Source organism: Aethalodelphis obliquidens, unplaced genomic scaffold (assembly GCF_003676395.1).
Source record: "Aethalodelphis obliquidens isolate GAN/ISIS:26980383/991018 unplaced genomic scaffold, ASM367639v1 scaffold6, whole genome shotgun sequence".
Taxonomy (NCBI): Eukaryota; Metazoa; Chordata; class Mammalia; order Artiodactyla; family Delphinidae; genus Aethalodelphis; species Aethalodelphis obliquidens.
In genome coordinates this window covers 72572407-72594641 of record NW_020837950.1, presented here as the reverse complement: position 1 = coordinate 72594641, position 22235 = coordinate 72572407, and the positions used below count along the sequence as shown (strand labels likewise).

The 22235-nt window shown below is 51.2% G+C and overlaps 2 protein-coding genes across 6 annotated transcripts in view; one reads left to right on the top strand and one right to left on the bottom strand.

The window, feature by feature from the left end:
• Positions 1-12721: 12721 nt before the first annotated feature.
• LOC113619289 (translation initiation factor IF-2) lies at positions 12722-15610 on the bottom strand. The gene is made up of 4 exons (XM_027104055.1): positions 15540-15610; positions 15167-15403; positions 14413-14583; positions 12722-12734 (listed from the first exon to the last, which is right to left on the bottom strand). The coding sequence occupies exons 1-4, from the start codon at positions 15608-15610 to the stop codon at positions 12722-12724; spliced, it is 492 nt and encodes a 163-aa protein (XP_026959856.1).
• AFAP1 (actin filament associated protein 1) overlaps positions 14574-22235 on the top strand; it is a 148785-nt gene continuing 141123 nt past the window's right edge. For 3 of the 5 annotated variants that reach the window (XM_027103778.1, XM_027103775.1, XM_027103776.1), the window contains exon 1: positions 14575-14764. The gene's annotated coding sequence lies outside the window, so the exon portion shown is untranslated. Of the gene's footprint in view, positions 14765-22235 lie in introns of all 5 variants that reach the window. The other 2 variants (XM_027103779.1, XM_027103777.1) reach the window with 2 other exon arrangements.

Genomic DNA, 22235 nt, shown 5'->3' with positions numbered 1-22235 from the left:
TCACTTTGACTTGGAGACATCTTGTATTTTCTCTCTTCTTTTAATTTTTTTTTAATTTTTAAGTTTATTTGATTGAAGTGTAGTTGATTTACAATGGGGTGTTCATTTCTGCTGTGCAGCAAAGTGATTCAGTTATACCCATATGTACCTTCTTTTTCATATTCTTTTCCATTATGGTTTATCACAGGATATTGAATATAGTTCCCCAGCACATTCTTCTTATCTGTTTACTGATGATTTCCCTGCAAGAGGGCTGGCGGTCTTATAACAGTGCTCTGTGACCCGTCATTGGACTATTTGGTAACAGGACTGGAGCCCAGAGTTCCTCCTGGTATCGGTGCTCGAGCCCAGAGTTCCTCCTGGTATCGGTGCTCCTAGAGCAGCGCAGCCCAATAGAACTTTCCGCAAAGCGTTCTGTACCCACACTGCCCAGTATGACAGCCACTAGCATTTGAAACGTGACAGGTGTGACTAGGGAATTCAGTTTTAAGTTTTCATTAGTTTAAAGGTCAGTTTAAGTAGCCACGCGTGACTCGCAGCTGTCGATTAGACAGTGCGGACCTGGAAGATGAGACACTTCCAGTGTCCTGAGCGGGAAGACCGGCTGCTGCAGGAGGCTCGGGACCTGTCATTCTGGCTAGTGGAGTGTCCGTTCGGTGCCTGGTGTGTAGGGTCATTTAGAGTACGTTTGCTGAGACCCCATCTGCGCCTGGCACTGTCCCAGGTGCTGGAGGTATGCACAGCCAGCCCGTGTCCCCCAGAGCTTACATCCCCACCTGAGCCCCAGCTGTCTCGGGTTCTAAGGAGCTGCCCACCCCAAAGTCCGGCCCCGTTCTCCACGCCAGCCTTGGAGTCTGCTAATGGCACCAACATTCCCGAATTGGCCCCAGCCTGGGCCTGCGTCAGGAGCGCCGAGACTCATGGGGCCAGGAGATGTCTACAGGCCTCCTTCCTGGACCCTTCTCGCCAGGGTAGCTGTGCCTTCTAAGCCACTGGAATCTCAACCCAGTGCTTCAGAATTCACTGCTTTGAACGTGAGGACGAAGAGAGGCTGGCGGACCACACAGCCCATCCTAGGGTTTGGCTCAGAAGTGACACGTGTCGCCACCAGTCAGGCCCATTGTTCAGAGTTAGTCCCGTGGCTCCACGCAGCTGCAGAGGCATCTGGGAAGCACGGCACCTTGTGTTGAGAAGGGGAGAGGACCCGCTCTATGGGTGGGCACTCCCAGCTCTACAGCCCAGGCTCCCCGAGGCCTTCTTGTCTCCATGTTCAACCCCCCGTGCCTTCCGTGTCAGGAGGCCCCCAGCTGCCCCGGTCACCATCCTCTGCAGGTGAGCTGCCCTCACTCATCAGTACCCAGCTGCCCACCAGCACCACATGGACCCCAGTCCCTCCGAGGCTTTGCCATGTTCCGTGGCCCCTCCTTAATGCGCTTTACCCACAAATCACCATGTCCTGCCCACGACCTGCTTCCCCCAGCACAGGTAACCAGACCAAGAATGGCCCCTGAGCTCCCTGCAGAGCAGACTCCCTGGTCACCCTGTGTGACATTTCTTCCCCAGGCCCAGCCCGAGAGGCTCCATTCTGCGTGGAGATGGTCTACCCAGTCAGCACTCTCTCAGGGAGCCAGACTGTGAGATGCATGAGTCAACCGGGGGGTGGACAGAAGCAGGGGACACCCAGCCACAGTGCAAGCCAGCAGGGCCCACGCAGTAAAGAGAGGGCGCAGAGAGAAGTCGGTCAGGAGAGCAGGAGGGGGAAGCAGGAAGGAGATGGAGCTGGATTGGCCCGTCACAAGCATGAAGGACGTCGTGAGTGGCCCTGGGAGTGGCTTGGGGCTGGCCATAAGCCCACCCACCCCTGCTCTAAGTCCTGAGCCAGGTGAGAACCAACAGGAGACGGATGAGGAACCAGGGACTGTATCAGTTTCCTTAACGCACCAGAGTCTGAAGCGCCAATGCAGAGCTTCTGGAACAGCTGAGTTGGAAGACGTTGCTTCGTGTGTTTTAGCTCAGAAAAGTCTGCAAGAATGGTCCACGTCCTACCCGACCCGCACCTGGACCTAAGGTCCCACCGGCTGACAGCTGGTGGCACAGGGGTTGGCAGAAGCACCCTCACCGGCCAGCACCACCAGGAGGGGGCCTGCCTGTGAGCCCGCCTTCCCGGGGAAGCAGAGCGAGAAGGGCCTCCAGGCCCACCCCCAGGACCCAGGCCTGGGACCCGGCTTGGGCACAGCTCCTGCGGGAGGTGAAGAAGTGAATAGCGTCCCTTTACAGATCTCACTGTCTGTCCCGCCCTGTTCTGAGCACCTGAGGTCCTCACAGTAATACTATGAGGCCGACCCTTCTGTAATCCCCACTTTGCAGATGAGGAAACTGAGGCACGGGGAATGTCAGATAAAAGATCTAAAGCCCGCCCTCTGCATTTGGATAAGGGGCGTTGTCTCCCGGGTGCAGAGCTTGGGCGCAGGTCGCCCTCAGACCAGGCCCGCAGCTACTCCATCTCACCATCCAGAGAAGCCTCGGTCTTTGTGGACAGTCAGGGACACTCTCGATCCCTAGACAGCCCGCCGGCCCCGGCCCCGAGGGCACTGAGCGTGCCCTGCTGCTCAGTCTTCGGCAGGTGGAGGGTGGGCTCCTTCTGGCCGAGCCCCAGCTGCCCCTCCCACTGCCACTGCCCCCGCCTCTCCCCGCCTCCTCCAAGGCCATCGCCCCCACCTTCCTTCTGCTCCTTTCCAGGCCCCCCTCCCCTACATCACCTCCACCCCTTGCCATTGTCTTTCTTAGTTCCCAGGCTGCCGCTGCAGAGGGAAAGCTGTCTACTAAACAGGTGAAAGTTGGATCATTCCAGAAGCCAGTTCCCCTGGCCCCTTGTCTCCCCCTCCCCAGCCTCCACCTTCCCCACCTTCAAGAGTGGAAGAAACCCTGGTATTGGGTAAGTCATCCACCTGTGCTACGCGAGCCAGGATCTGGCCCAGTTCTCAGCCCGCGGGCTGAGGGGGCACGTCCCCCAGTGTGAGAGCACTTCTGACAAATTAAATGAGAAAGGAGATCAGTGCCTCCCTGGTGACCGCCAGAGGCTGACAGGCTATTACTGAGCCAGGTTTCATGAATAATAGAGGCTTCCTTTTCTCCTGTCTGCAGCGTGAGCGCTGTGAACCCTCCTCAGCTGCACATCATTTCTGAGCGCTCCACAGAGCAGGCGCCACATCCTGCCCGTGCTTCCCGCCTCCAACACCCCGAATCTCTCTGTCCTAAAACTTACGTGCCTTGTCATTCCTCCAGTCCACCCTGTGCTCAGAGGCCCACAGCAACTGGTCTGTAGTGCAGGCTTGACTGTGCTACCTCCTGCCTGGACACCTCACCACAGGGACCTCCGTGGCCTGTCCTCCGACTCCTTCATGGGCACCATCTGGCCACTGATTCCCTCTCCAGACTCTTTTACTCCTCCATTCTGGCAGCCTTATTTCTTGAGCATCATCTTCTCACCTCCCTCCCAAACATGGCGCCCTTAGCAAGGGCTCTTTGCTTTGCCCCGTCTAGCAAACTCCTATTCATCCTTCAATACCCAGCTGAGATGTCATCCTCTCTGCAAAGACTTCCAGGATACGACCCCTCTCCCCAAACTGTTACCACCCTTCCTTCCATTCAGATAACCCTGTTTATGAACAACTATTACTGAGTTGGGTGTGACAAAGCAGAGATGAAGAAGATACTGTCCCTGACCTCAAGAACTGATCACAAACCCATGGAAGAGATGTGCTATGGACTAAATTGTGTCTCACACACGCACACACCCAAATTAATATGTTGAAACCCTAACCCCCAGTGTGACTGTATTTGGAGATGGGCATATAAGGTGGTAATTAAGGTTAAATGAGGTCATAAGTGTGGGGCCCTAATCCAATAGGGTCTGTGCCTTATAAGAAGTTTTCTTGCACAGGCCCTAGAAAAAGGCCATGGGAGGACACAGGAGAAGGTAGCCATCTACAAGCCAGAAAGAGAACTCTCTCTGGGAACTGAATCTGCCAGCATCGTGATCTCGGACTTCCCATATTCCAGAATGATGAGAAATAAAATAATGTTGTTTAAGTCCCTGTTTGGGTATTTTGTTATGCAGCCTGACTGACTGGTACAAGGGTCACAGGAACAGGCAACAGCAGCACAGGTAGAAGTGCTGTGATGGAGGGTGGGGGCATGGGAAGGACCCTAACTGGGAGCGGGGCGGGCATCTGGGAAGGCTTCCTACACCCAGCCCCACTACAGCTGAGTTCAGAGGGGTGAGCAGGAGTTGGCCAGTGAAGGCCGGAGTGAGGACGGGTGCAAGAGGCATTCTAGGCCGAGGACACAGCACAGCAAAGGCTTAGGACCGGAAGCTGCCTGGAGCCTCCAGGAGCTGCACAGTATATCTGGGGTAGCCTGGCTGTGCCTGGGACACTTTCCACCTCGGCTCATAATGGCCTGTACACCCTGCCAGGGAGCCGCTGCCGGGCCTGCCTGGAGGCCTGGGGCCAGCAGGATCCGTGCATCTGGAGGCTCCTATGAGACCATCTGCACCTCTGGCCTTGGGCTCTGCTCAGCCTACGTGAGGGGCAGGCCTGGAGCCCCAGGGAGTTAACCCACCTCCGGGGCAGCCCTTAACCAGTGAGGCTCCCCAGACCCTCCCCCATGGGTGGGACATCTCCGAGGTTGTCCACACTGGGCTTGAGTTCCCGCTGCCCACGGCGGCCACCTGCTCCTGGACACGCCTCCCTTGGCACCTTCCTTACCTTCCCCGGCCCTTCCCTCCTCCATGCTTAAACCGTTTGTACAGAGTTCTGGTTTCTGGGGTTACTTCTGGGGACACCTGTCTTCCATCAGGCCGCCCCTGCCGGGGGGCGGGGAAAGAAAGGTCTACTCTTACAGCCAGCCTAGTGCTCTGGCCTTCCCAGGTGTGAGCAGAGCCACGTGGCATAACCGTGCAGGGCCCCGGAGGGAGCCTGGGTGATGGGCAGCGCTGCTGTTGCAGTAGGGCAGGGGCCCTGCGCCGTGGCCTCGCCCCCACTGCTGATCCCAGACTCACTAACACACAGAGCTCTTTCTCTCTCTAGCCTACAGAAAACACTTTCCGCATCTCATGATGGATCCTTCCGGAGCGCCCACAGGAAGTTTGGTAAACTAGGTAATAGTATCTCCATTTTACAGCTGAGGCAACTGAGGCTCAGAGAAGTTAGGTAAATGGCCCGAGAGCACACAGCTAGTAATGGCAGACGGATTCAGGCCAAAGCCCATGTCTGTATCCTCTGTCATTGCCGTGTTGGAGAACGAATTGCATGTCAGGCGTGGGGCAAGGAGTGTTACACACCTTAGCATCTAGCTGAACAAGCACCCATTTTACAGATGAGCAAACTGAGGCTCAGAAACATTAGGTGACTTGTCTACAGTCATACGGCTGCTCAGCAGAGGTGCTGGGATTCCAGCCCGGGACCATCGAGCGCTAACCCTCCTCCTTCCCTACCTCCCGCGCACAAGGCTCAAATTCAGCCACTTTGAATGCTGCCTGTTCTGTGCTTATTTTTTTCGATAAAGAGTCCCAAGGGAAAACTACTTATGGGTACAAGTTTCTGTGTGAATCATTTTCTTGTGTAAAGAGGCACAACTTACCACCGCCAGAAGATGAACATTGAATGAATGCGTGCGTGCCCCCGTGGGTTCACATTCAATCAATCACATTCATCCTAGTCCAGAGCAGAGTGATGGTGGTGGCGTAGAGGACCTTGGAGACCAGTCAGTCCCATATGGGGATACATTGAGGGCTTGGGGGACAAGGGCACCCATACCTTTATTTTGTCACTGGTGGGCTGGCTGGTCAGAAATCTATGTATGTACTAACCTGTGACTTAAACTCTTTTAAATAGTAAAATATAGCTTGGTGGCTTTGGTTGAAGTGGCTTAATCCACTTGCTGGGTAAAAAAAGCATGTAAGGTTCTGGACAATGTGGTGAGAATACTGAGAGATTTAGCAGGTCCCTCCCCTTCTGTACCAGCCCCTTCTCTGCACGCCAAGCTGACGCAGACAGGGACCAGCCCCTGCTTTACGGACCAAGAACTCCTCTCGCCCCAATTCTGCTCACACAAGGCTAGACTTCCACTGAAGGACAGGGAGAGAGGCCAAGGGATGAGCATCACGCTGCAACCTGGGGTTAGTGGAGGTGCTGGGCGCGGGACTGGCCTCTGGACATCCCTGTTTAAAAAGTCTCAGGCTGACTATGGAGAACAGTATGGAGGTTCCTCAGAAAACTAAAAATAGAGCTACCGTACGATCCTGCAATCCCACTCCTGGGCATACACCCAGAGAAAAATATGGTCCAAAAGGATACATGCACCCCAATGTTCATCTGTTTTCATTAGCCAAGGCATGGAAACAACCTAAATGCCCATCAATAGAATGGATGAAGAAGATGTGGTACATATATACAATACTCAGCCATTAAAAAGAATGCAATAATGCCATCTGCAGCAACATGGATGGACCTAGAGATTGTCATACTGAGTGAAGTAAGTCAGGCAGAGAAAGAGAAATATTGTATGATATCGCTTACGTGCAGAATCTAAAAATAATGATACAAATGAACTTATTTACAAAACAGAAACAGACTCACAGACTTAAGAGAAGGAACTTCTGGTTATCGAGGGGGGGGAAGGGTGGGAGGGAGGGATAGTTAGGGAGTTTGGGATTAACATGTACGCACTGCTATATTTAAAATGGATAACCGACAAGGACCTACTGTAGAGCACAGGGACCTCTGCTTAATATTATGTTAACAACCTAAATGGGAAAAGCATTTGAAAAAGAATAGATACATGTGTATGTATAACTGAATCACTTTGTTGTACACCTGAAACTAACACAACATTATTAATCAACTCTACTCCAATATAAAATGGAAAGTTAAAAAAAAAAGTCCCAGGCTGTAACTGCCACTAGACATTTCCCAGCAACAGGCTTCCCGCTACGGCCCCTTTCCTCTTCTCTGCCCGCTGCCCTCACCCCTCTGCCGTCTTTATTTCCCCTTCTCTGGGGGTGCTCCCAAATGCAGCTGCCCATCCGTCCTTGTCCAGAGCAGTTTAGCCCGCTTTGTTTCTCTGCCTCAGCCCCTCCACTGATGACCAGTGGGTCTTTATCATCAAAGCTAACCTTCCAGGTGGCTTCCCATACAAATATATGTGCTTTTCTCTGGGAAAGGACTTTTGAGGTTTGCTCTTAAAGCACTATCTCCGCCCCCTTCCTTTGCCTTGGGCTGCTCCCAGGAGAAGCGGTTGGAGGGGCCAGGCCTTGAGGCAGACAGACCGATAGAGATGCTTTTGCCGTGATGCTGGGGAGAGATGCAGCCTGGGAGGAGGTCGTGGCAGGGAGGCTGGGGTGGAGGATATGAGTTCCAGAAGGAGATTCAGCAGGATCTGCTGATTGGGCTGGAGGATGAGGGGCCAGGAGGAGTGCAGACTGGACCCTGCTTTCCCACGTGGCAATGGGAGAGATGGTGGAGGGGCGAGGAAATGGGGGGGACAGCAGGTTTGGGGTGCGTGGAAGAAGACAGTTCTGTCTACTGCATGTCACGCATGAGGTACCCACCTCCAGGGGGACGTGCTCAGGAGACAGCTGGCCGTGAGGCTCAGTGGATGTCTCAAATGTCCTCACGGATGTCTGCGAGGGATGAGCAGAGTCACGGGCTTGCGGGAGACTGTCCCGGGACATGGTACCGAGTAAGCAGAGTGAACCTTTCAGATTTGGTGGAGAAGAACAGAGTACAGAGGAGAGTAAGGAGGGGCAGCGAGACGTGGGCAGAGGACCAGGAGGGTGTGGTGTGACCGAGCTCAAGGGAAGAAAGGGGGTCCACGGAGGGAGGGATTCAGAGAGCAAATGGCGAGGTGAGGGCAGTCCGGTAGGACCCAAGGGCATACTTTGGGTTTACTCCCAACGAGTTCGTTGATGACCTCGACAAGGAGAGTCATGTGAGGTGACGGGGGGAGGTGGACAGCAGGCAGAGTGGACTGAGGCTTTCGGGGGAGACACCTTGGAAATACACATCTGAGTCCGCATGGGGGAGAGGCTCAGGGCAGTGGCTGGAAGGGTGAAGGGTGAGGCAGAGGGAGGGCCTGTTGGCATGGATGATGGTGTAGGGGATGTGTTCTTCTTTTAATGAGAGAGACCTGTGCATAAAAATACCAACGGGAAAGAGACAGGGGAGTGATGGAGGGAGAGAGGAAGTGAGAAGAGAAAGAGAAACCAGTATGGACTGGAATCACGTCCAGTCTTCCAGGCAGACTGGAAACGATTTGAATCTCTTCAACCCTATGAGACTAACTGACTAATTCAGCAATGATTGAGTGCCTACTGTGTGCCAGGCACTCTTTCGGGATCTCCAGATACAACAGTGAACGGGATAGATAAAAATCTGGAGCTTACCTTCTATCTGGGGTGGGAAGAGCAGACAGACAATACACGCGTCAGGAGAGGATCAATACTAAGGAAGAAACAAACAGGCTAAAGGGAGAGAGTGACAAGAGGGGGTGTTTTTTATACAGGGTGGTCAGTCCTGGGGGAGGGGAAGTCCCTTCTTCCATAGTGACAGGGAAGGAAGGAGGAAAGGAAGGCTGAGACACTGCTTAGTTTGTGTCTGGAATAGGCTCAGCATAAGCACAAGGTCTGGACAACACGTTTTAACCCTAAATTGTTCCAATCAAATAACACATTTCCATCAAGCATGTACAATGGAGCCAGGTGCCTTGTGGGTACCAAGGAGATAAATATGAATCAAACACACCCTGCCCTGGAAGAGCTTGCTGTTACATGGGAGAGACAGATCTGGAAACAGACCATAATGATGCAGGGTGTTAAATGTAATAACATAGGGCAGGTTGTTCAAGCAGCAGTGAGATCATGGTAGAGGCAAGGAGGCCTTCCTGGGCAGTGGAGGCAGCTTCACAGAGGCGATGACATTTAGCTGGGTCTTGAAGAATGAGTAGGAGTTTGCCAGGTCAGAGCTTCAGCTGGAAAGGAACTTACATCTATAAGGTGTCTACTAGGTGCCAGGCAATTTACATATAGGATCTCATTTAATTCCCAGAAAAATCCAGCATGGTGGGGATCATGCATATTGACTGTTGTGTCTACTGAGGCTCAGAGAAGCTAAGAGACTTGCCAAGGTCATACAGGTGTTAGAGCTGGGTTTCAAGAGATGGTTGTTATTACTCTCAAACTTATTATTTCTCCAAACACCAAGCCACCATAATAACTTGATGGACCAGTGTTTGCAAAGGCACCAAGCAGAGCAGGAGAATGCCATGCTTAGGACCAGCTGGGAAGTGGCTCTTTTCCCATCATGCCATGTGCATGAAGGAGACAGAAAACAGTGCATGTAAGTGGTTGTAGCTTTTGGAGGAGACAGATTAACAGTTTTGTTTTTTCTTTCAACATTATGAGACTGTTATCCCATTGTCTTTTGACTTCCATTATTTCGGGTAAGAAGTTATCTGTAAGTCTTATTGTTATTCCCCAGAATATGGTGTTTGTTTTCTATGTCTGCTTTTAAGATTTTATTTTATTTTATTTTATTTTATTTCATTTCATTATTTTATTTTATTTTATTTTCCACCACGTGGCATGCGGGATCTTAGTTCCCTGACCAGGGATCGAATCTGTGCACCCTGCTGTGGAAGCATGGAGTGTTAACCACCAGACCGCCAGGGAAGTCCCAAGATTTTATTTTAATCATGAGTTTTCAGCAGCTTGGTAGGCAGCCTCTGAGAAGACCCCCAATGATCCCTGCTTCCTGGTATTCCCACCCTTGTGTGGTCCCCTCCCATTGAGTGTGGGCTGGACCTTCTGACTTGCTTCTGATTGAACACAGTGAAGTTGATGGTATCTTCCGGTAACCTGTGTAGCTTCCATCTCAGGTGTTCTGCGGAAAGTCAGCTGCTGTGTTGCGAGTGGCCCTGCATAGCGTTCACATCTTGTGAGGAATGTGGCCTGCAAGAAGCCATATGAGTGACTTGGAAACAGATCCGTCCCCCAGTCAAACCTTCACATCAGACCGTGGCCCCAGCTAACAGCTTGGTGGCAACCTTGTCAGAGACCTTGAACCAGAGGCACCCAGTTGAGCTGTGCTAGATTGCTGACCCACTAAAACTGTGAGATAATACTTATAAGTTGTTTTAAGTCTCTAGGTTTTGGGGTAATATGTTATGTAGCGATACATGACCAGTGCGGCAGCCCTGTGGGCTTTCAGTGCCTTGGTGAACTCACATCACATCCTAACCTGGACTTGGATTTCCCACAGGTGCCCAGTTGCCATAGATGATATGTGCTCCCTCTAGGCTCCGGAATCTAGGAAGACTGCATCAAAGGTGTCATGGAAATGCACCTTACCTTGTGACATAAATAGTTTGTAATTAACTTTCTTCCTCAAGAGATGTGTTACTGGAAGGATCTGGAAGAGATCTCTGGTCACTAACCCTACCTCATAGCCCTTCACAGTATCAAACTAGGTCAGGAACTTCTACAAAGAGTGTTGGCCCAGCTCTTGGATCAATAAACCTTGATTTATTTTCCCATCAAATGAACACTCTCTTTACATCAGAAGGGCTGTGGTGGCAAAGAGGGATTGGACTTATTTTCTGAGGTTCAAGAGGTCCCAAAATTTCAGTTTTATATAGGGAAAAACTTTCTACTAGTCAGAGCTGTGCAATTGTACCCTGACTCGTTTAATGGGTGGTGAGTTTCTTGTTAGTGGACATAAGCCCAAACAGGATGACCACTGATGAGGAAGGATGGTCAGGCTGAGTTTATTAATTTGACAAACGTTTCTTGAATGTCTATACACTTCAGTTAGGAATTCTGTAAGTAACACAAAAATTGACTAACAGTGGCTTACATCAATAAGGTTTTTGTCTTTCCTACCTAATAGAGAATCTGGAGGTAGATGATTCCTGGTCTTGATTCAGTGGCTCAGGGGTAGGAGAGTCAGAATCTCTCTGATTCTGACTTTTCCTTATCATTGTGAGATGGCTGCTACAGCTCCAGACATCACATGTGTGTTCAAGGTACTAATCCCTGCTGCTTAGAAAAAGCTGTATCTATTCCTTTCCTGGCGGAGAAAAATCTTCCCTAGAAGATGTGCTGGTAAATCTTCAATTACCAGCATTCTAGGGGATGGAAGGAAGGAAGAAAGTCCTGACTTGTACCAATCACCAATTTCTGTGGTATAAATTCTCCTACCACATCTGATTTCAAGCTACCAACATGACATTGCTCGCTGCGGGTATGGGAAGAGATGACTGTAGCACACCATCATATACTATTTCTATCGTACAGTTATGATAGATGTAAAATCCTCAGTGGCATAGATCATTGTAAACTGCAGTGAAATAATTAGGAAGGAAGGAATTTTCAGTATTTATTACCTTTGCTTTTAATATGATTTTCATCGTAAGTTTATATAATTTAATTTTTGGGTAATGATTGGGTTTAACAACTGGCTTGCAAAATTCCTAAACAATGAGCAATTGGCTCTCATGGTCTGGTCCACATTGGCTCCAGGCCACCACTGCTGAAAACATTTCTTCCAACTTCCCCTGTGTCTCACTGGCCAGGACAATAACACATGGCCACCTTGGGCTATAAGGGAGGTTAGGAAGGCAGAAAACTATTTGAGTGTCTCTGATGGACTATGCCCAGGGAAAAGGGGGCTGGGAAGGACAGTAGGGCCAGCCGACCCACTGATGGGTTAGTCTACCTTTGACCAATTGCCTTAGAAGAAAACTGTGAGGTCATTTGAAGCACAACACACTCCATTTCTGTTCTCGTGGGGCTTTCATGCTGGTGGCAAGAGAGCAATGCTGAACAAATTAGTAGAATCGTGATGAATGCCAGAAAGAAGTACAGGGGGCTGTGAATGTATGTATTGGGGAGGGGACCCAGTCTTAGTTTTTTATTGTTTCATAACAAATAACCACAAATATAGCAGCTTCATGTAACACACATTTCTTAATTCAGTTTCTGTGGGTTGGAGTGTAGCCCATGTTAGCTGGGTCCTCTGCTCAGGGCTCACTCAGTGTTTTGTCTGGGCTGCATCCTCACCTGGAGGCTTGACTGGGGAAGAGTCCTGCCAAGCTCCTTTAGGTTGGTTCCAGATGTCGCTTCTGCAGGCCTGCCTGACCGGGGGCCCAGCTCTTTGCTGGCTGTCAGCTGGAGGCGATGCTCAGGTCCTACAACCATCCGCAGGTGACTTCTCCAAAGCCTGTAAGTAGAACCTCTCCTTATAGTCTAAGACAAATTCTTTTTTTTAATTAATTTTTATCGGAATATAGTTGATTTCCAATGTTGTGTTAGTTCTGCTGTACAGCAAAGTGAATCAGTTGTACATTCACATATATCAACTCTTTTTTTAGCTTCTTTCCCCAAATCGGTCATTACCGAGTACTGAGTAGAGTTCCCTGTGCTATACAGGAGGTACTTATTAGTTACCTATTTTATACATAGTAGAGTGTATATGTCAATCTCAATCTCCCAATGTATCCCTCCCCCCACTTACCCCTGGCAACCATAGTTTGTTTTCTACATTTGTAACTCTGTTTTGTAGATAAGTTCATTTGTACCCTTTAAGATGAATTCTTATGTAATGTAATGTGACCCGGGGAGTGACAATTCATCACCTCTGTCACCTGTATTGGCCAGAAGGTGTCACAGGTTCTGCCTGCACCCAAGAGGGGGAGATCATACAGGGGTGTGACTCATTGGGGGTCACCTCAGGGTGTGTCTGCCATGGTTGTACTTGGCGCAGAGGTGGCTACAAAGCCTTCCTGGGGAAATTGACACTGAAGGTGAGACATTGACGGGTCAGTGGGAGTTGGCCAGGTAGAGGGAGAAAAGTGTGTCAGGCAGAGGGCAGCATGAGCAAAGAGGTCTGGGACTGGGTGCTGTCCTTCGCAGTAACTACTTCCCTTTCTGAGATTTTTTGTTCCTGATCTCTGAGTACATCCCCCAAACGTGGGGCCTGGCTGAAGGGGCATAGGGAAGTTTCTTATCTCCAGGGAGGAATTTGGCAAATCAGACTGGAAACCGGGCTTTCAGTGGTGTGCGTGTGCGCGCGCGCGTGTGAGTGTGTGTGTGTGTGTGTGTGTGTGTGTGTGTGTGTGTGTGTGTGTAGGGAGATGGGGATAGGGTCTGCCCCAGTCACTGTCAAGACCTTATCCATGCATCCGTTCCTTCTACCAGCAGCCCTGAGTGCCTTCAGGGTGCCAGGCTCTGTTCTGCACAAGAAATGACTCAGACCCCTGCCTTGTCCTAGAGGTCACACTTCACTGGAGGTGGGAGGAAACCACTCATAGGGAAAGCTCCAGCTGGGGCTGTAACTAAGGTGGCCACGGATGCATGGGGATGCAGAGAAGGCAGGCCTGGCGGGTGGGGGGTGGGGGAAGAACGTAGTCCAGGAGGATTTCAGGTTTCAAACTGAGCACCTGGGCGGATGGTGAGGCCATTTACTGAGAAAGAAGAACGTGGAGGGGCAGGTGGGGGGCATTGAGTAAAGCACTTTGTTTTGATGGTGAGACATTTGAGATGCCTCCTGGGCGTCCAGCTGCGTAGGCAGGGGAGGTCAGGGCTGGAGATACAGAGCTGGCAGTCACCGCAGCCTGTGGATGGTTGAAAGCCTGGGAGAGCCTGAGATTCTCGGTAGGAGGGTCCATGCCCGAGCCATGGGCCACCCTAACACCCCAGCACCGAGAGGTTGGGCAGAGAAGGGGTGTATCCTGGAGACTCCCGGAGGAGCCGCTAGTGATGGGGAGGAAAACTGGGAATGCGGGGTCACACGACGCCCAAAGATCAAAAAGACGGCGAGGACAGAGGTTTTATGGTTGATTGGTACTTGGATATACGGGGGGTGACAGGTGGGGAGAGGGGAGCATTGCAGATGCGGAACAGCGTAGTCACAAAAGCTTTGAGGTAGGAAAGGGAAACAGCTCTGCTCTGCGCTGCTTTATCGTGGGTTATAGTAACTCCGAGAAATCTCTGGTCCTGCCTGGCGGAGCTCCTTAAGGGAGGGCCAAGTTTGCCTCTACTCCACTCCGACCGCACACCTTACGGGCTGCGAAAATGTTTGTTTAATGAATAAAAGATGAACGAGTGAATGGGACTTTGTGACGTGGGGGGCAGGTGGTCTCGCTCCTTGGGCCTCAGTTTCCCATTCTGTAAAGCAGGCCAATCCGATAAACTTGAGTTCCGGGTTTGGGATGAGCACGGCTTGCTGAGCGGATTCCAAGTGGACTTTACGCCCGGCCTCCCCGGGTCGGACCGGGTTGGACCGCGAATCCGGTCGCTCTCGGTCCGGCCCCCGCGGGACCCAGCAGCCCAGCCCTGGAACGGCCCCGCCCCACCTCCCTTTGTTTCTACAGGCCCCGCCCTCGGCGCTCAGCTCCCTCTCCATTGGTTGGGGGGCGGGCCCCGAGCGCCGGGCGCCGCCGGGGGCGGGGCGGAGGGGCGCGGGTGGGGCGAGTGCGCCTGCGCGTTGCCTGAGCCCAGTTGCAACCTCTCGCCGGCAGCTGCTCCTCGCGGAGCGGGAGACGGAGCCGGACCCTGAGCGCAGAACGGGCTGAGACGGCTGCGAGGCGGCCCCGCCCCGGGGCTCCATTGTTGCGGCGACTCCGGCTCTGCGGGCTGCTCGGCTCCGTCTCGCTCGGCCAGGGCACCTCCGGCAAGGAGTGAGTGCTGCCCGGGAGGCGGCCTGAGGTGAGGCGGCGGGCGGCGGGGCCGGGCCGGGCGGGGGTCCCCGGCGGACATGGGTTCCGGGGCTGGGAGAGGGTCCCACGGCCGGGCGGAGGTCCCGGGGCCGGACGGGGTCCCAGGGGGCAGGGGTTCCAGCCGGGCGGGGGGGGTCCTCGGGAGGCAGGGGTCCCGGAGCCGGGCGAGGTTCTGGGCCGGACAGGGGTCCCAGGCCGGGCGGGGGACTCAGGCGACAGGGGTCCCAGGCCGGGCGGGGGTCCCCGAGAGGACTGAGGTCCGCGAGCCGGACGAGGTTGCCGGGCGGAGGTCCCGGGGCTGGACGGGGGTCCCAGGCGGCAGGGGTCCTGGGCCGAGCTGGGGTCCCCGCCGGGTGTGGCAGGTCCGAGAGGGGCGCCGCGAGGTCGCTACCCGAGCTGGCGGCCGCCGCCCTGAGCGACTGTGGGACGGGGACGCAGAGGGGGACTGACCGGGCCGTCGCGCGTCTGGGCGCCGGGCATGGTCTCGGCCTCGGGGTGGCACCGAGGGGGCACCGCGCCTGCCGCGACTCCGCGTGGATCCGCGCGTGAAGCCCCGCGCGGGGTCCTGGTGACCCTGAGGGTGGGGGACTGTCTCGGTCCCCACTCACTCCGTGGAGTGGCTGGTTCGCTGTGTCACCGAAGGTAGCTCTGCGTGGGCCCTCGCGCGTGGGGATCCCGGACATCCTGAGAGTGGGAGACTGTCTCTGTCCCCCCTCCCCTTCACCCCTGGTGTGACTGGTTCGCTGTGTCTCCTTGAGGGTGACCGCGTGGACCCTCGATTGTAGGGATCCTGGGCACTCTGAGAGTGGGGCCTTTTCTCGCTCCCCACCCCCATGACTGGTTCACTGAGTGTGTGTGTGTCACTGAGGGTGGCTCTGCGTGGACCCGCGCGCGCGGCGTCCTGGCCACCCTGCGAGTTGGAGGGCTGTGCCCCGTCCCCTCCCCCCGCATCTCGTCGGGGTGTGATCAATACCGGGGGCAGGCTCCCCTCTGCCCCACGCGTGCGTGCGTGTGTGTTGGGGGTTTCATGTGTTTCGGGGTGTCTTTGTGCGGGTAGTGGCGCCCGTCGGGCTGTAGCCGGCTGTGCGTGGGGCACGCAGATGGCCTGCGTCTGACAGCTGACCCGCTATTTTATTTATTGCCTTATTTGCCACTTGAGCAGAAGCGGCTGCACTTCCCCGGGAACCCGCTCCTCTAGCCGGCCCGGTCCCCGGGGAGCGCGGGGCTGTCACCGCGCCTGGGGACCGCGAGTCAGGCCGCCGCGTTTCCTGCTCAGGCGCGAGGCTTGGCCGGCCCGGCGGGAGCCGGCTCTGATTGGAGGGAGCCTGGTCCCTCTGCCCGGCGCTTCTTGATTTCTTCCGTTAGGATTGGGGGGAAAAAAAAAAAAAAAGGTCTGGAAAGCCAGATTTAACTTTGCAGCTCTCTCAGCGCCTGGAGAGTGGAGGAAACTTTCCCAAGAATTTGGCGGGCTGGAAAGTGCGTTTGAAGGAGGGGAATCCACACCCACGGAATGAGGCCAAGGCAGTTACAGTTAGAGGTCAGGTTTACAGAAGGAATAGCAGGGGTGAGGTTGTGGATCGGGAGACTTGGATTTCAGCCTGATGGCAAGAAGATCTGCTACTACCCTGCAGGCTGTGTGTCTCTCAGCCACTTAAATAAACTGGGGTCACTCACTTACCCTTTTATCAAACGTATGAAAACACCTATTATGTTCCAGGGATGATTCTTTTCCCTGGGGAGCGCGAAGTCGAACAAGCCTTGTTAGACTTGCAAGTCTAACAAGACTCTGAAAAGTCTTTTCCTTTCCAGAGTGTTCTGGTCCAAGACAGAAAACTGAGCTGTAAGCACAAGTCGCTCTAATGCCCAAATGGAAATTCTTTGTGAACAAGATGGTGTATAAATAACAGGCATGCAAGATGAAAATGTGGTCCTAGCTGCAGCTGTCGCTGTTATGAAGTCCAGACAGCCTGCAGGCCCTTCGCTCTGACTTCTCTGCCCTCTCTCTCTCTTCCATCGGCCCTACGCCCGGCTCCAGGCTTTCACCCATTCTTACCGTCTCAGTTTAGGTGACTTCTTTCTGAAGTCTTCCCTGACGTCCTCATGCCCAGCCCTCTGAGAGCTGTGGTCTTCAAGGACAGGGTGGTTTGCTGTAGTACCCAGAGAGGAAGAGGTGTATCAAAATGAGAGGTCCTCCTAAATGAGAGGTCCTTTTTCCGTACCACGGAGCCAAGTCTTTCCTGTGATTTAAAATCTGCAATTCTTCAATTCTCCTCAGGGTTTTTAGATTAACATTTGCTGTAACTTCCTAGTGTTTGTTGTACAGTGTAGAGTACTTGATTCGAATTTATTTGGTCTGATTCTGGCTCTGGAATAAAGTTGCCATTTGTTCCTGCAGAACCACTAGGCTTCAGTTTCCTCACCTTTGAGGTTTTTAAACTAGGTAAGAACCTTGTCAGCCCTAAACCTTTAAATTCTTTCAACCAAATAAAGCAGAGGAAAGTTCTCTTAGTGGCAGTTGTATAAATAATGGGGATCTTTGAAAATGTAGATTCTAAAGTAGAAGTTCTTTTTCCTTCTTTCCCTTTTTTTTTTTCTTTCCACAGTTGCATGGGTGTATACTTTGTCTCAGAGTTGAAGGAGCAGGGCTATGATGGAAGCTTAGGCAACTATTTTTTTAAAATAAATTTATTTATTTATTTTTTGGCTGCGTTGGGTCTTCATTGCTACGTGCAGGCTTTCTCTAGTTGCGGCGAGCGGGGACTACTCTTCGTTGCGGTGGGTGGGCTTCTCGTTGTGGTGACTTCTCTTTGTTGTGGAGCACAGGCTCTTGGCGTGCAGGCTTCAGTAGTTGTGGCGCATGGGCTCAGTAGTTGTGGCACGCAGGCTCAGTAGTTGTGGCTCGTGGGCACTAGAGCACAGGCTCAGTAGTTGTGGCACACAGGCTTCGTTGCCCCGCGGCATGTGAGATCTTCCCGGACCAGGGCTCAAACCCGTGTCCCCTGCATTGGCAGGTGGAGTCTTAACCACTGCGCCACCAGGGAAGGCCCTAGGCCACTTTTTGATATTGTCTTGCATCTTCTTCATAACCACATTTTGCTTGCAGCATCTGTGCTCTATCAAATTGGTTTGAAATTTTCCTTAATGAAATTGTTGGATGCAGAACTCTTGGCAGGAGCATTTTGCTGATCTTTTGAGTGTCATATGAAGTCGGCCAACTGCAGGCTTCTCTTATGCCGCAGTCTCTAACAGAGATTTTAATGCGGAGACTCTGAAATAAGTGAATTTTGGCAGTACCTTGAGTAAGTGTATGTGGCTTTGTATAATGGTTTCAAGCATAGTTTAAAATTATTACTTGCAAAAATTTACATATGTTAAATGACCTATAAGGAAGCTGTACTTCTAAGGACTCTAGTAATAAATCCTGCAAAATATTAATCTCCCAATTCATCTGTTTGGCAAGATGGGAATTTGGTGTGCTCGGTTATTTTAAAGCCACACGTCTGTCAAAAGGATACAGGATTTTCTCTGCTATTCTTTGTTTGTTTGTTTGTTTTTCGGCTGCGCTGCACAGCTTGTGGGATCTTAGTTCCCCAACCAGGGATTGAACCCGGGCCCTCGGCAGCGAGAGCACAGAGTCGTAACCACTGGAGCTCCAGGGAATTCCCTCTCTGCTATTCTTATTTGGATCATTACAGGGATTAAACATAGACGGTAGCTGTTTGGTCAAGGAGTGATGCCATCAAATTATATTTTCATGTTAGGTAGGATTTTTGTCCTTGTTTTGATTTGTGGTCTTTAATTAATTTTAAAAAAGCGCTCTGTTACATACTCCATGCGGTTTGTTCTGTTAGGGACCTTATTTTTTGGGAGGGGTCTTCAGAAACACAAATGGATCTTCTTTGTGGTTTCCTTAGATTGTCTTTTTTCTTTGAATTTTTCCTTAGATTGTCTTAATGTTTTCACTGAAAACTAGTTAATACTTGTTCTGCAAGAAGGCCTGATTTTTATATGGATTAAATGAAAAGGGTGTTTCATGGAAGAGAATGCCTGGGGATGGAGAAGATAGCATTTGAGCTCTGCTTTTCCGTGTTGTTCCTCTTGTTCTTTACTGGAGGAAGAGGGTTAACCAGTTCTTCCCTGGTGGCCTAATCAGAGCACTGAATCCACCCCACCTTAAAGAACCGATGGTGCTTTCGCCATTGTTTAGATGATGATATTCTATACATCATCTTGTTTAAGCATTGTTTGCCTAGAACTACAGTGATAAATTTTTTTCTTAGACTATAAATCTAAGTCTTTGCTGTTACTTCCCCCCCATCCCACATCACCTACCAAATTTTTTTTTTTTAATTAATTAATTAATTAATTTTTGGCTGCGTTGGGTCTTCGTTGCTGCCTGCGGGTTTTCTCTAGTTGCGGCGAGTGGGGGCTACTCTTTGTTGTGGTGTGCGGGCTTCTCATCGCGGTGGCTTCTCTTGTTGTGGAGCACAGGCTCTAGGCACGCGGGCTCAATAGTTGTGGCACGAGGGTTCAGTAGTTGTGGCTCGTGGGCTCTAGAGCGCAGGCTCAGTAGTTGTGGCGCACGGGCTTAGTTGCTCCGCGGCATGTGGGATCTTCCTGGGCCAGGGCTCGAACCCATGTCCCCTGCATTGGCAGGCGGATTCTTTTTTTTTTTTTTTTTTGGGCAGGCGGATTCTTAACCACTGTGCCACCAGGGAAGCCCTACCAAATGGTTTTTTCTTCTTTCTTTTCCATTTTAAAGATCTTATCATGTACGTGTCTATCATTGCTGGCTACATCAAAACCGTTTTGAATGTTGACAGGATGTAATATGAATAGTGTAGTAAAGATAACTTACTCCTGTTCTTTTGCACAGGAAAGCTGGCCCCAGTAAGGCTTTTGTTAAGTCCAAGTACTTCTCTGAACTGCAGTTCCCGCACTTGTAAAATGGAGTTAATCGTTGGTAGTACCTGCTCTATCTAGCTCAAGAGATTGTTCTGATAAAATGAAATCATGAATGTAACGTAATTTTGTAAGTTGTAAAATATTATGTTGTCAAGGATTTAAAAAAAGTGCTTCATTAAGAATGTAATGAACCTGGGTTTTTTAAAACTCCACATGTTTAATGTACAGATGATCCTTAACTTGAAGGGTGTCAGGCAACTTCATTTAGGATCGTTTTCTGTCTTTCATTGGCCCGTGTTGTTTGATATCTTAGCCTTTTGGGGGAACATCAAATTCAAGTTTCAGAGACGTTAATCTTTTGTAAGTAAGGTTACTGAATGTGCAGAAATGTAGCCTTTAACAGTCTGTCTCATACGTTTGTTCCTATGAACCTTTCTTTAATGAAGCATAATTGCTGGGCACTTCAGTTCCTAAGTGCCCTGTCTTGAGGGCTGGCCTGTTCACCTCTGAAACTTCCAGCAGAGTGAGCAGCAGGCATCAGGGTGAACCTGACCTCAGCACCACAGTGTCCTTGGCCTTCTGTCCTCAAGCCACCTTGGAAACTGCAGTGCACTTTATACTTTAGATGCAGATGGTACGTTGCACCGTCACATAGTTTGACAGCCATTCAGATAGATTACCCGTGATGCGCCCGAGTATGGGCTACATGCAGAGATTCGAAGGTGGGACCCAGTCCTCACCGGAGAATCGCTGGAGGCTCACAGTGTAGCGGGAGAAGCAGACCTGGTATCACTCAATGCGGGTGGAAGGTGCTGCTAGGGGTACGCAGGAGAGTTTGGGAGCCGGGTTGGTTCACACAATCCAGCATTTATTCTCCTCCGTGGCACTTAGAGTTTGTCAGGCAGTGACAGGCTTATAAATGAACGGAAGGGCAGTGAATTACCCGAAGCCTAGAATATGTAGATATTCTGGGCAATTTATAATTCCCCAAATCTGCATTTATCAGAACAAGTCTATGGCCTGTTGTTTTGGATGGAGTACGGCCGTCCCTGTCTTTTGATTTAAGGAAGTCAGTTGACTCTTGTTGAACGTTGATGATGTGACGGACACTGCTGGGTGTTTTCACATATATCACTGTATGAGTTTCCTGCTTCTGCTGTAACAAATTGCCCCACGCTGAGTGGCTTGAAACAACACAGATTTATTATCTTACAGTCTGTAGGTTAGAAGTCTGACTCGGGTCTCACCGGGCAAAAACAAGGTGTCTGCAGGGCTGTGTTCCTTACTGGAGAATCTGGAGGAGAACTGCAGGGAAGCTCGTTCCCATTGTCCACCGAAATACCGATAGTAGCTGGCACTTGTAGGGCCGGGGACCCTGCTTCCTTGCTGGCTGCCAGCCGGGAGGCTGCCCCCGGCTCCATAGGCGTCTTCCTGGACCTTGCTCTGAACCCCCTGGCTGCCAGAGCCAGCGAGCGCCGGCCAGTCCCGCGCCAGCTGTCTGGTGTCCCCTCTGCTTCATCTCTCTTCTTCTGCCTGGAGAAAGTTCTCTGCTCTTAAGGGCTCATGCAGTGAGATTGGGCCCACCTAGAACCCCAGGATAATCCCCCTGTCTAATCCCCCTGTCTGAGGTCTGTAGCGAAGCCCCTTTAATGTGACAGATGTGACAAATGACAGGTTCCAGGGGATGCACACGGGCCTCCCACAGTTACCCAATCCATTTATGACAGCGTCCAGTGACACTGTTATTGTCACCCTCAGTTCACAGAGAAAGAAAATGCATAGATATTTTAAGCAAATTGGCAGAACCGTTGAGATCGCTGTTAAATGGTGAGACAGTGCTTCTGACTTGACGTGGAGCTGATGGTGGGATTATAGCAGCAGGTCAGTCAGAAGCAGAGGAGACTTTGTGTTTTGGAGTACTTAAACGGGCCACTCTGATTACAGAAGTTTCGCCAAGAAGTCGTCAGAGTAATTGCTTTGTTAGAAAAAACACCCACCTGGGGGATTTGGGACGTGAAGGACTCTTCCTCACGGGGTGAAGAGTGCATAATTCCATGTCCGGTTCTAGAATGGAAACAGCTGAGTCAACCCAACAGGGATTCACATTCCTGAGCTTTAGAGAACCTGTTTCAAGGCCGAAGCAAAGTGCAGTAAACAGAGTTCATACTTCCGTTGATAGTTAGGAACGAGGTGCCAAGGAATCTTGTGGCCAAGGAAACCGCAGGTGATGGTCACCAGCATCGAAGACCAAGCATGATCTCATCTGATCGTGTAGGTGTTTTTAATAGTTTTTCATTAGGATTTCTCTTTTTTCCTTCTATAAGAAAGCAGAATCTAGAAATCCTAAGGCTTTTAACCTGGCCTTCAGGAATTTACCAACTGCCTGATACCCTTTGCAGAAATGTTGTGTGTCTGTGCCTGCGTGTGTGTGTACTGGGGGGAGGATTTACAGCTTTCCGTTCTTTTTCGAAGGGGTTGAATTCCAAAAAGTTTAAGAACACACCGCTTAATCTGATATTCTTGCCGGTCAAGTATCAGATTTTGTTTAAAAATTA

Bases quoted from the DNA above. Each gene is read 5' to 3' on its own strand.
- LOC113619289 (XM_027104055.1), bottom strand. From the start codon at position 15,610: ATGGGGGTGGGGAGCGAGAAAAGGCCCCACTCTCAGAGTGCCCAGGAT. The intron at 15,404-15,539 runs GTCACCCTCAAG...TCGGTGACACAG, and splicing joins TACAATCGAGGGTCCACGCG to CGAACCAGCCACTCCACGGA. The intron at 14,584-15,166 runs GTAGCGACCTCG...CCGCTCCGCGAG, and splicing joins GGCGGCGGCCGCCAGCTCGG to GAGCAGCTGCCGGCGAGAGG.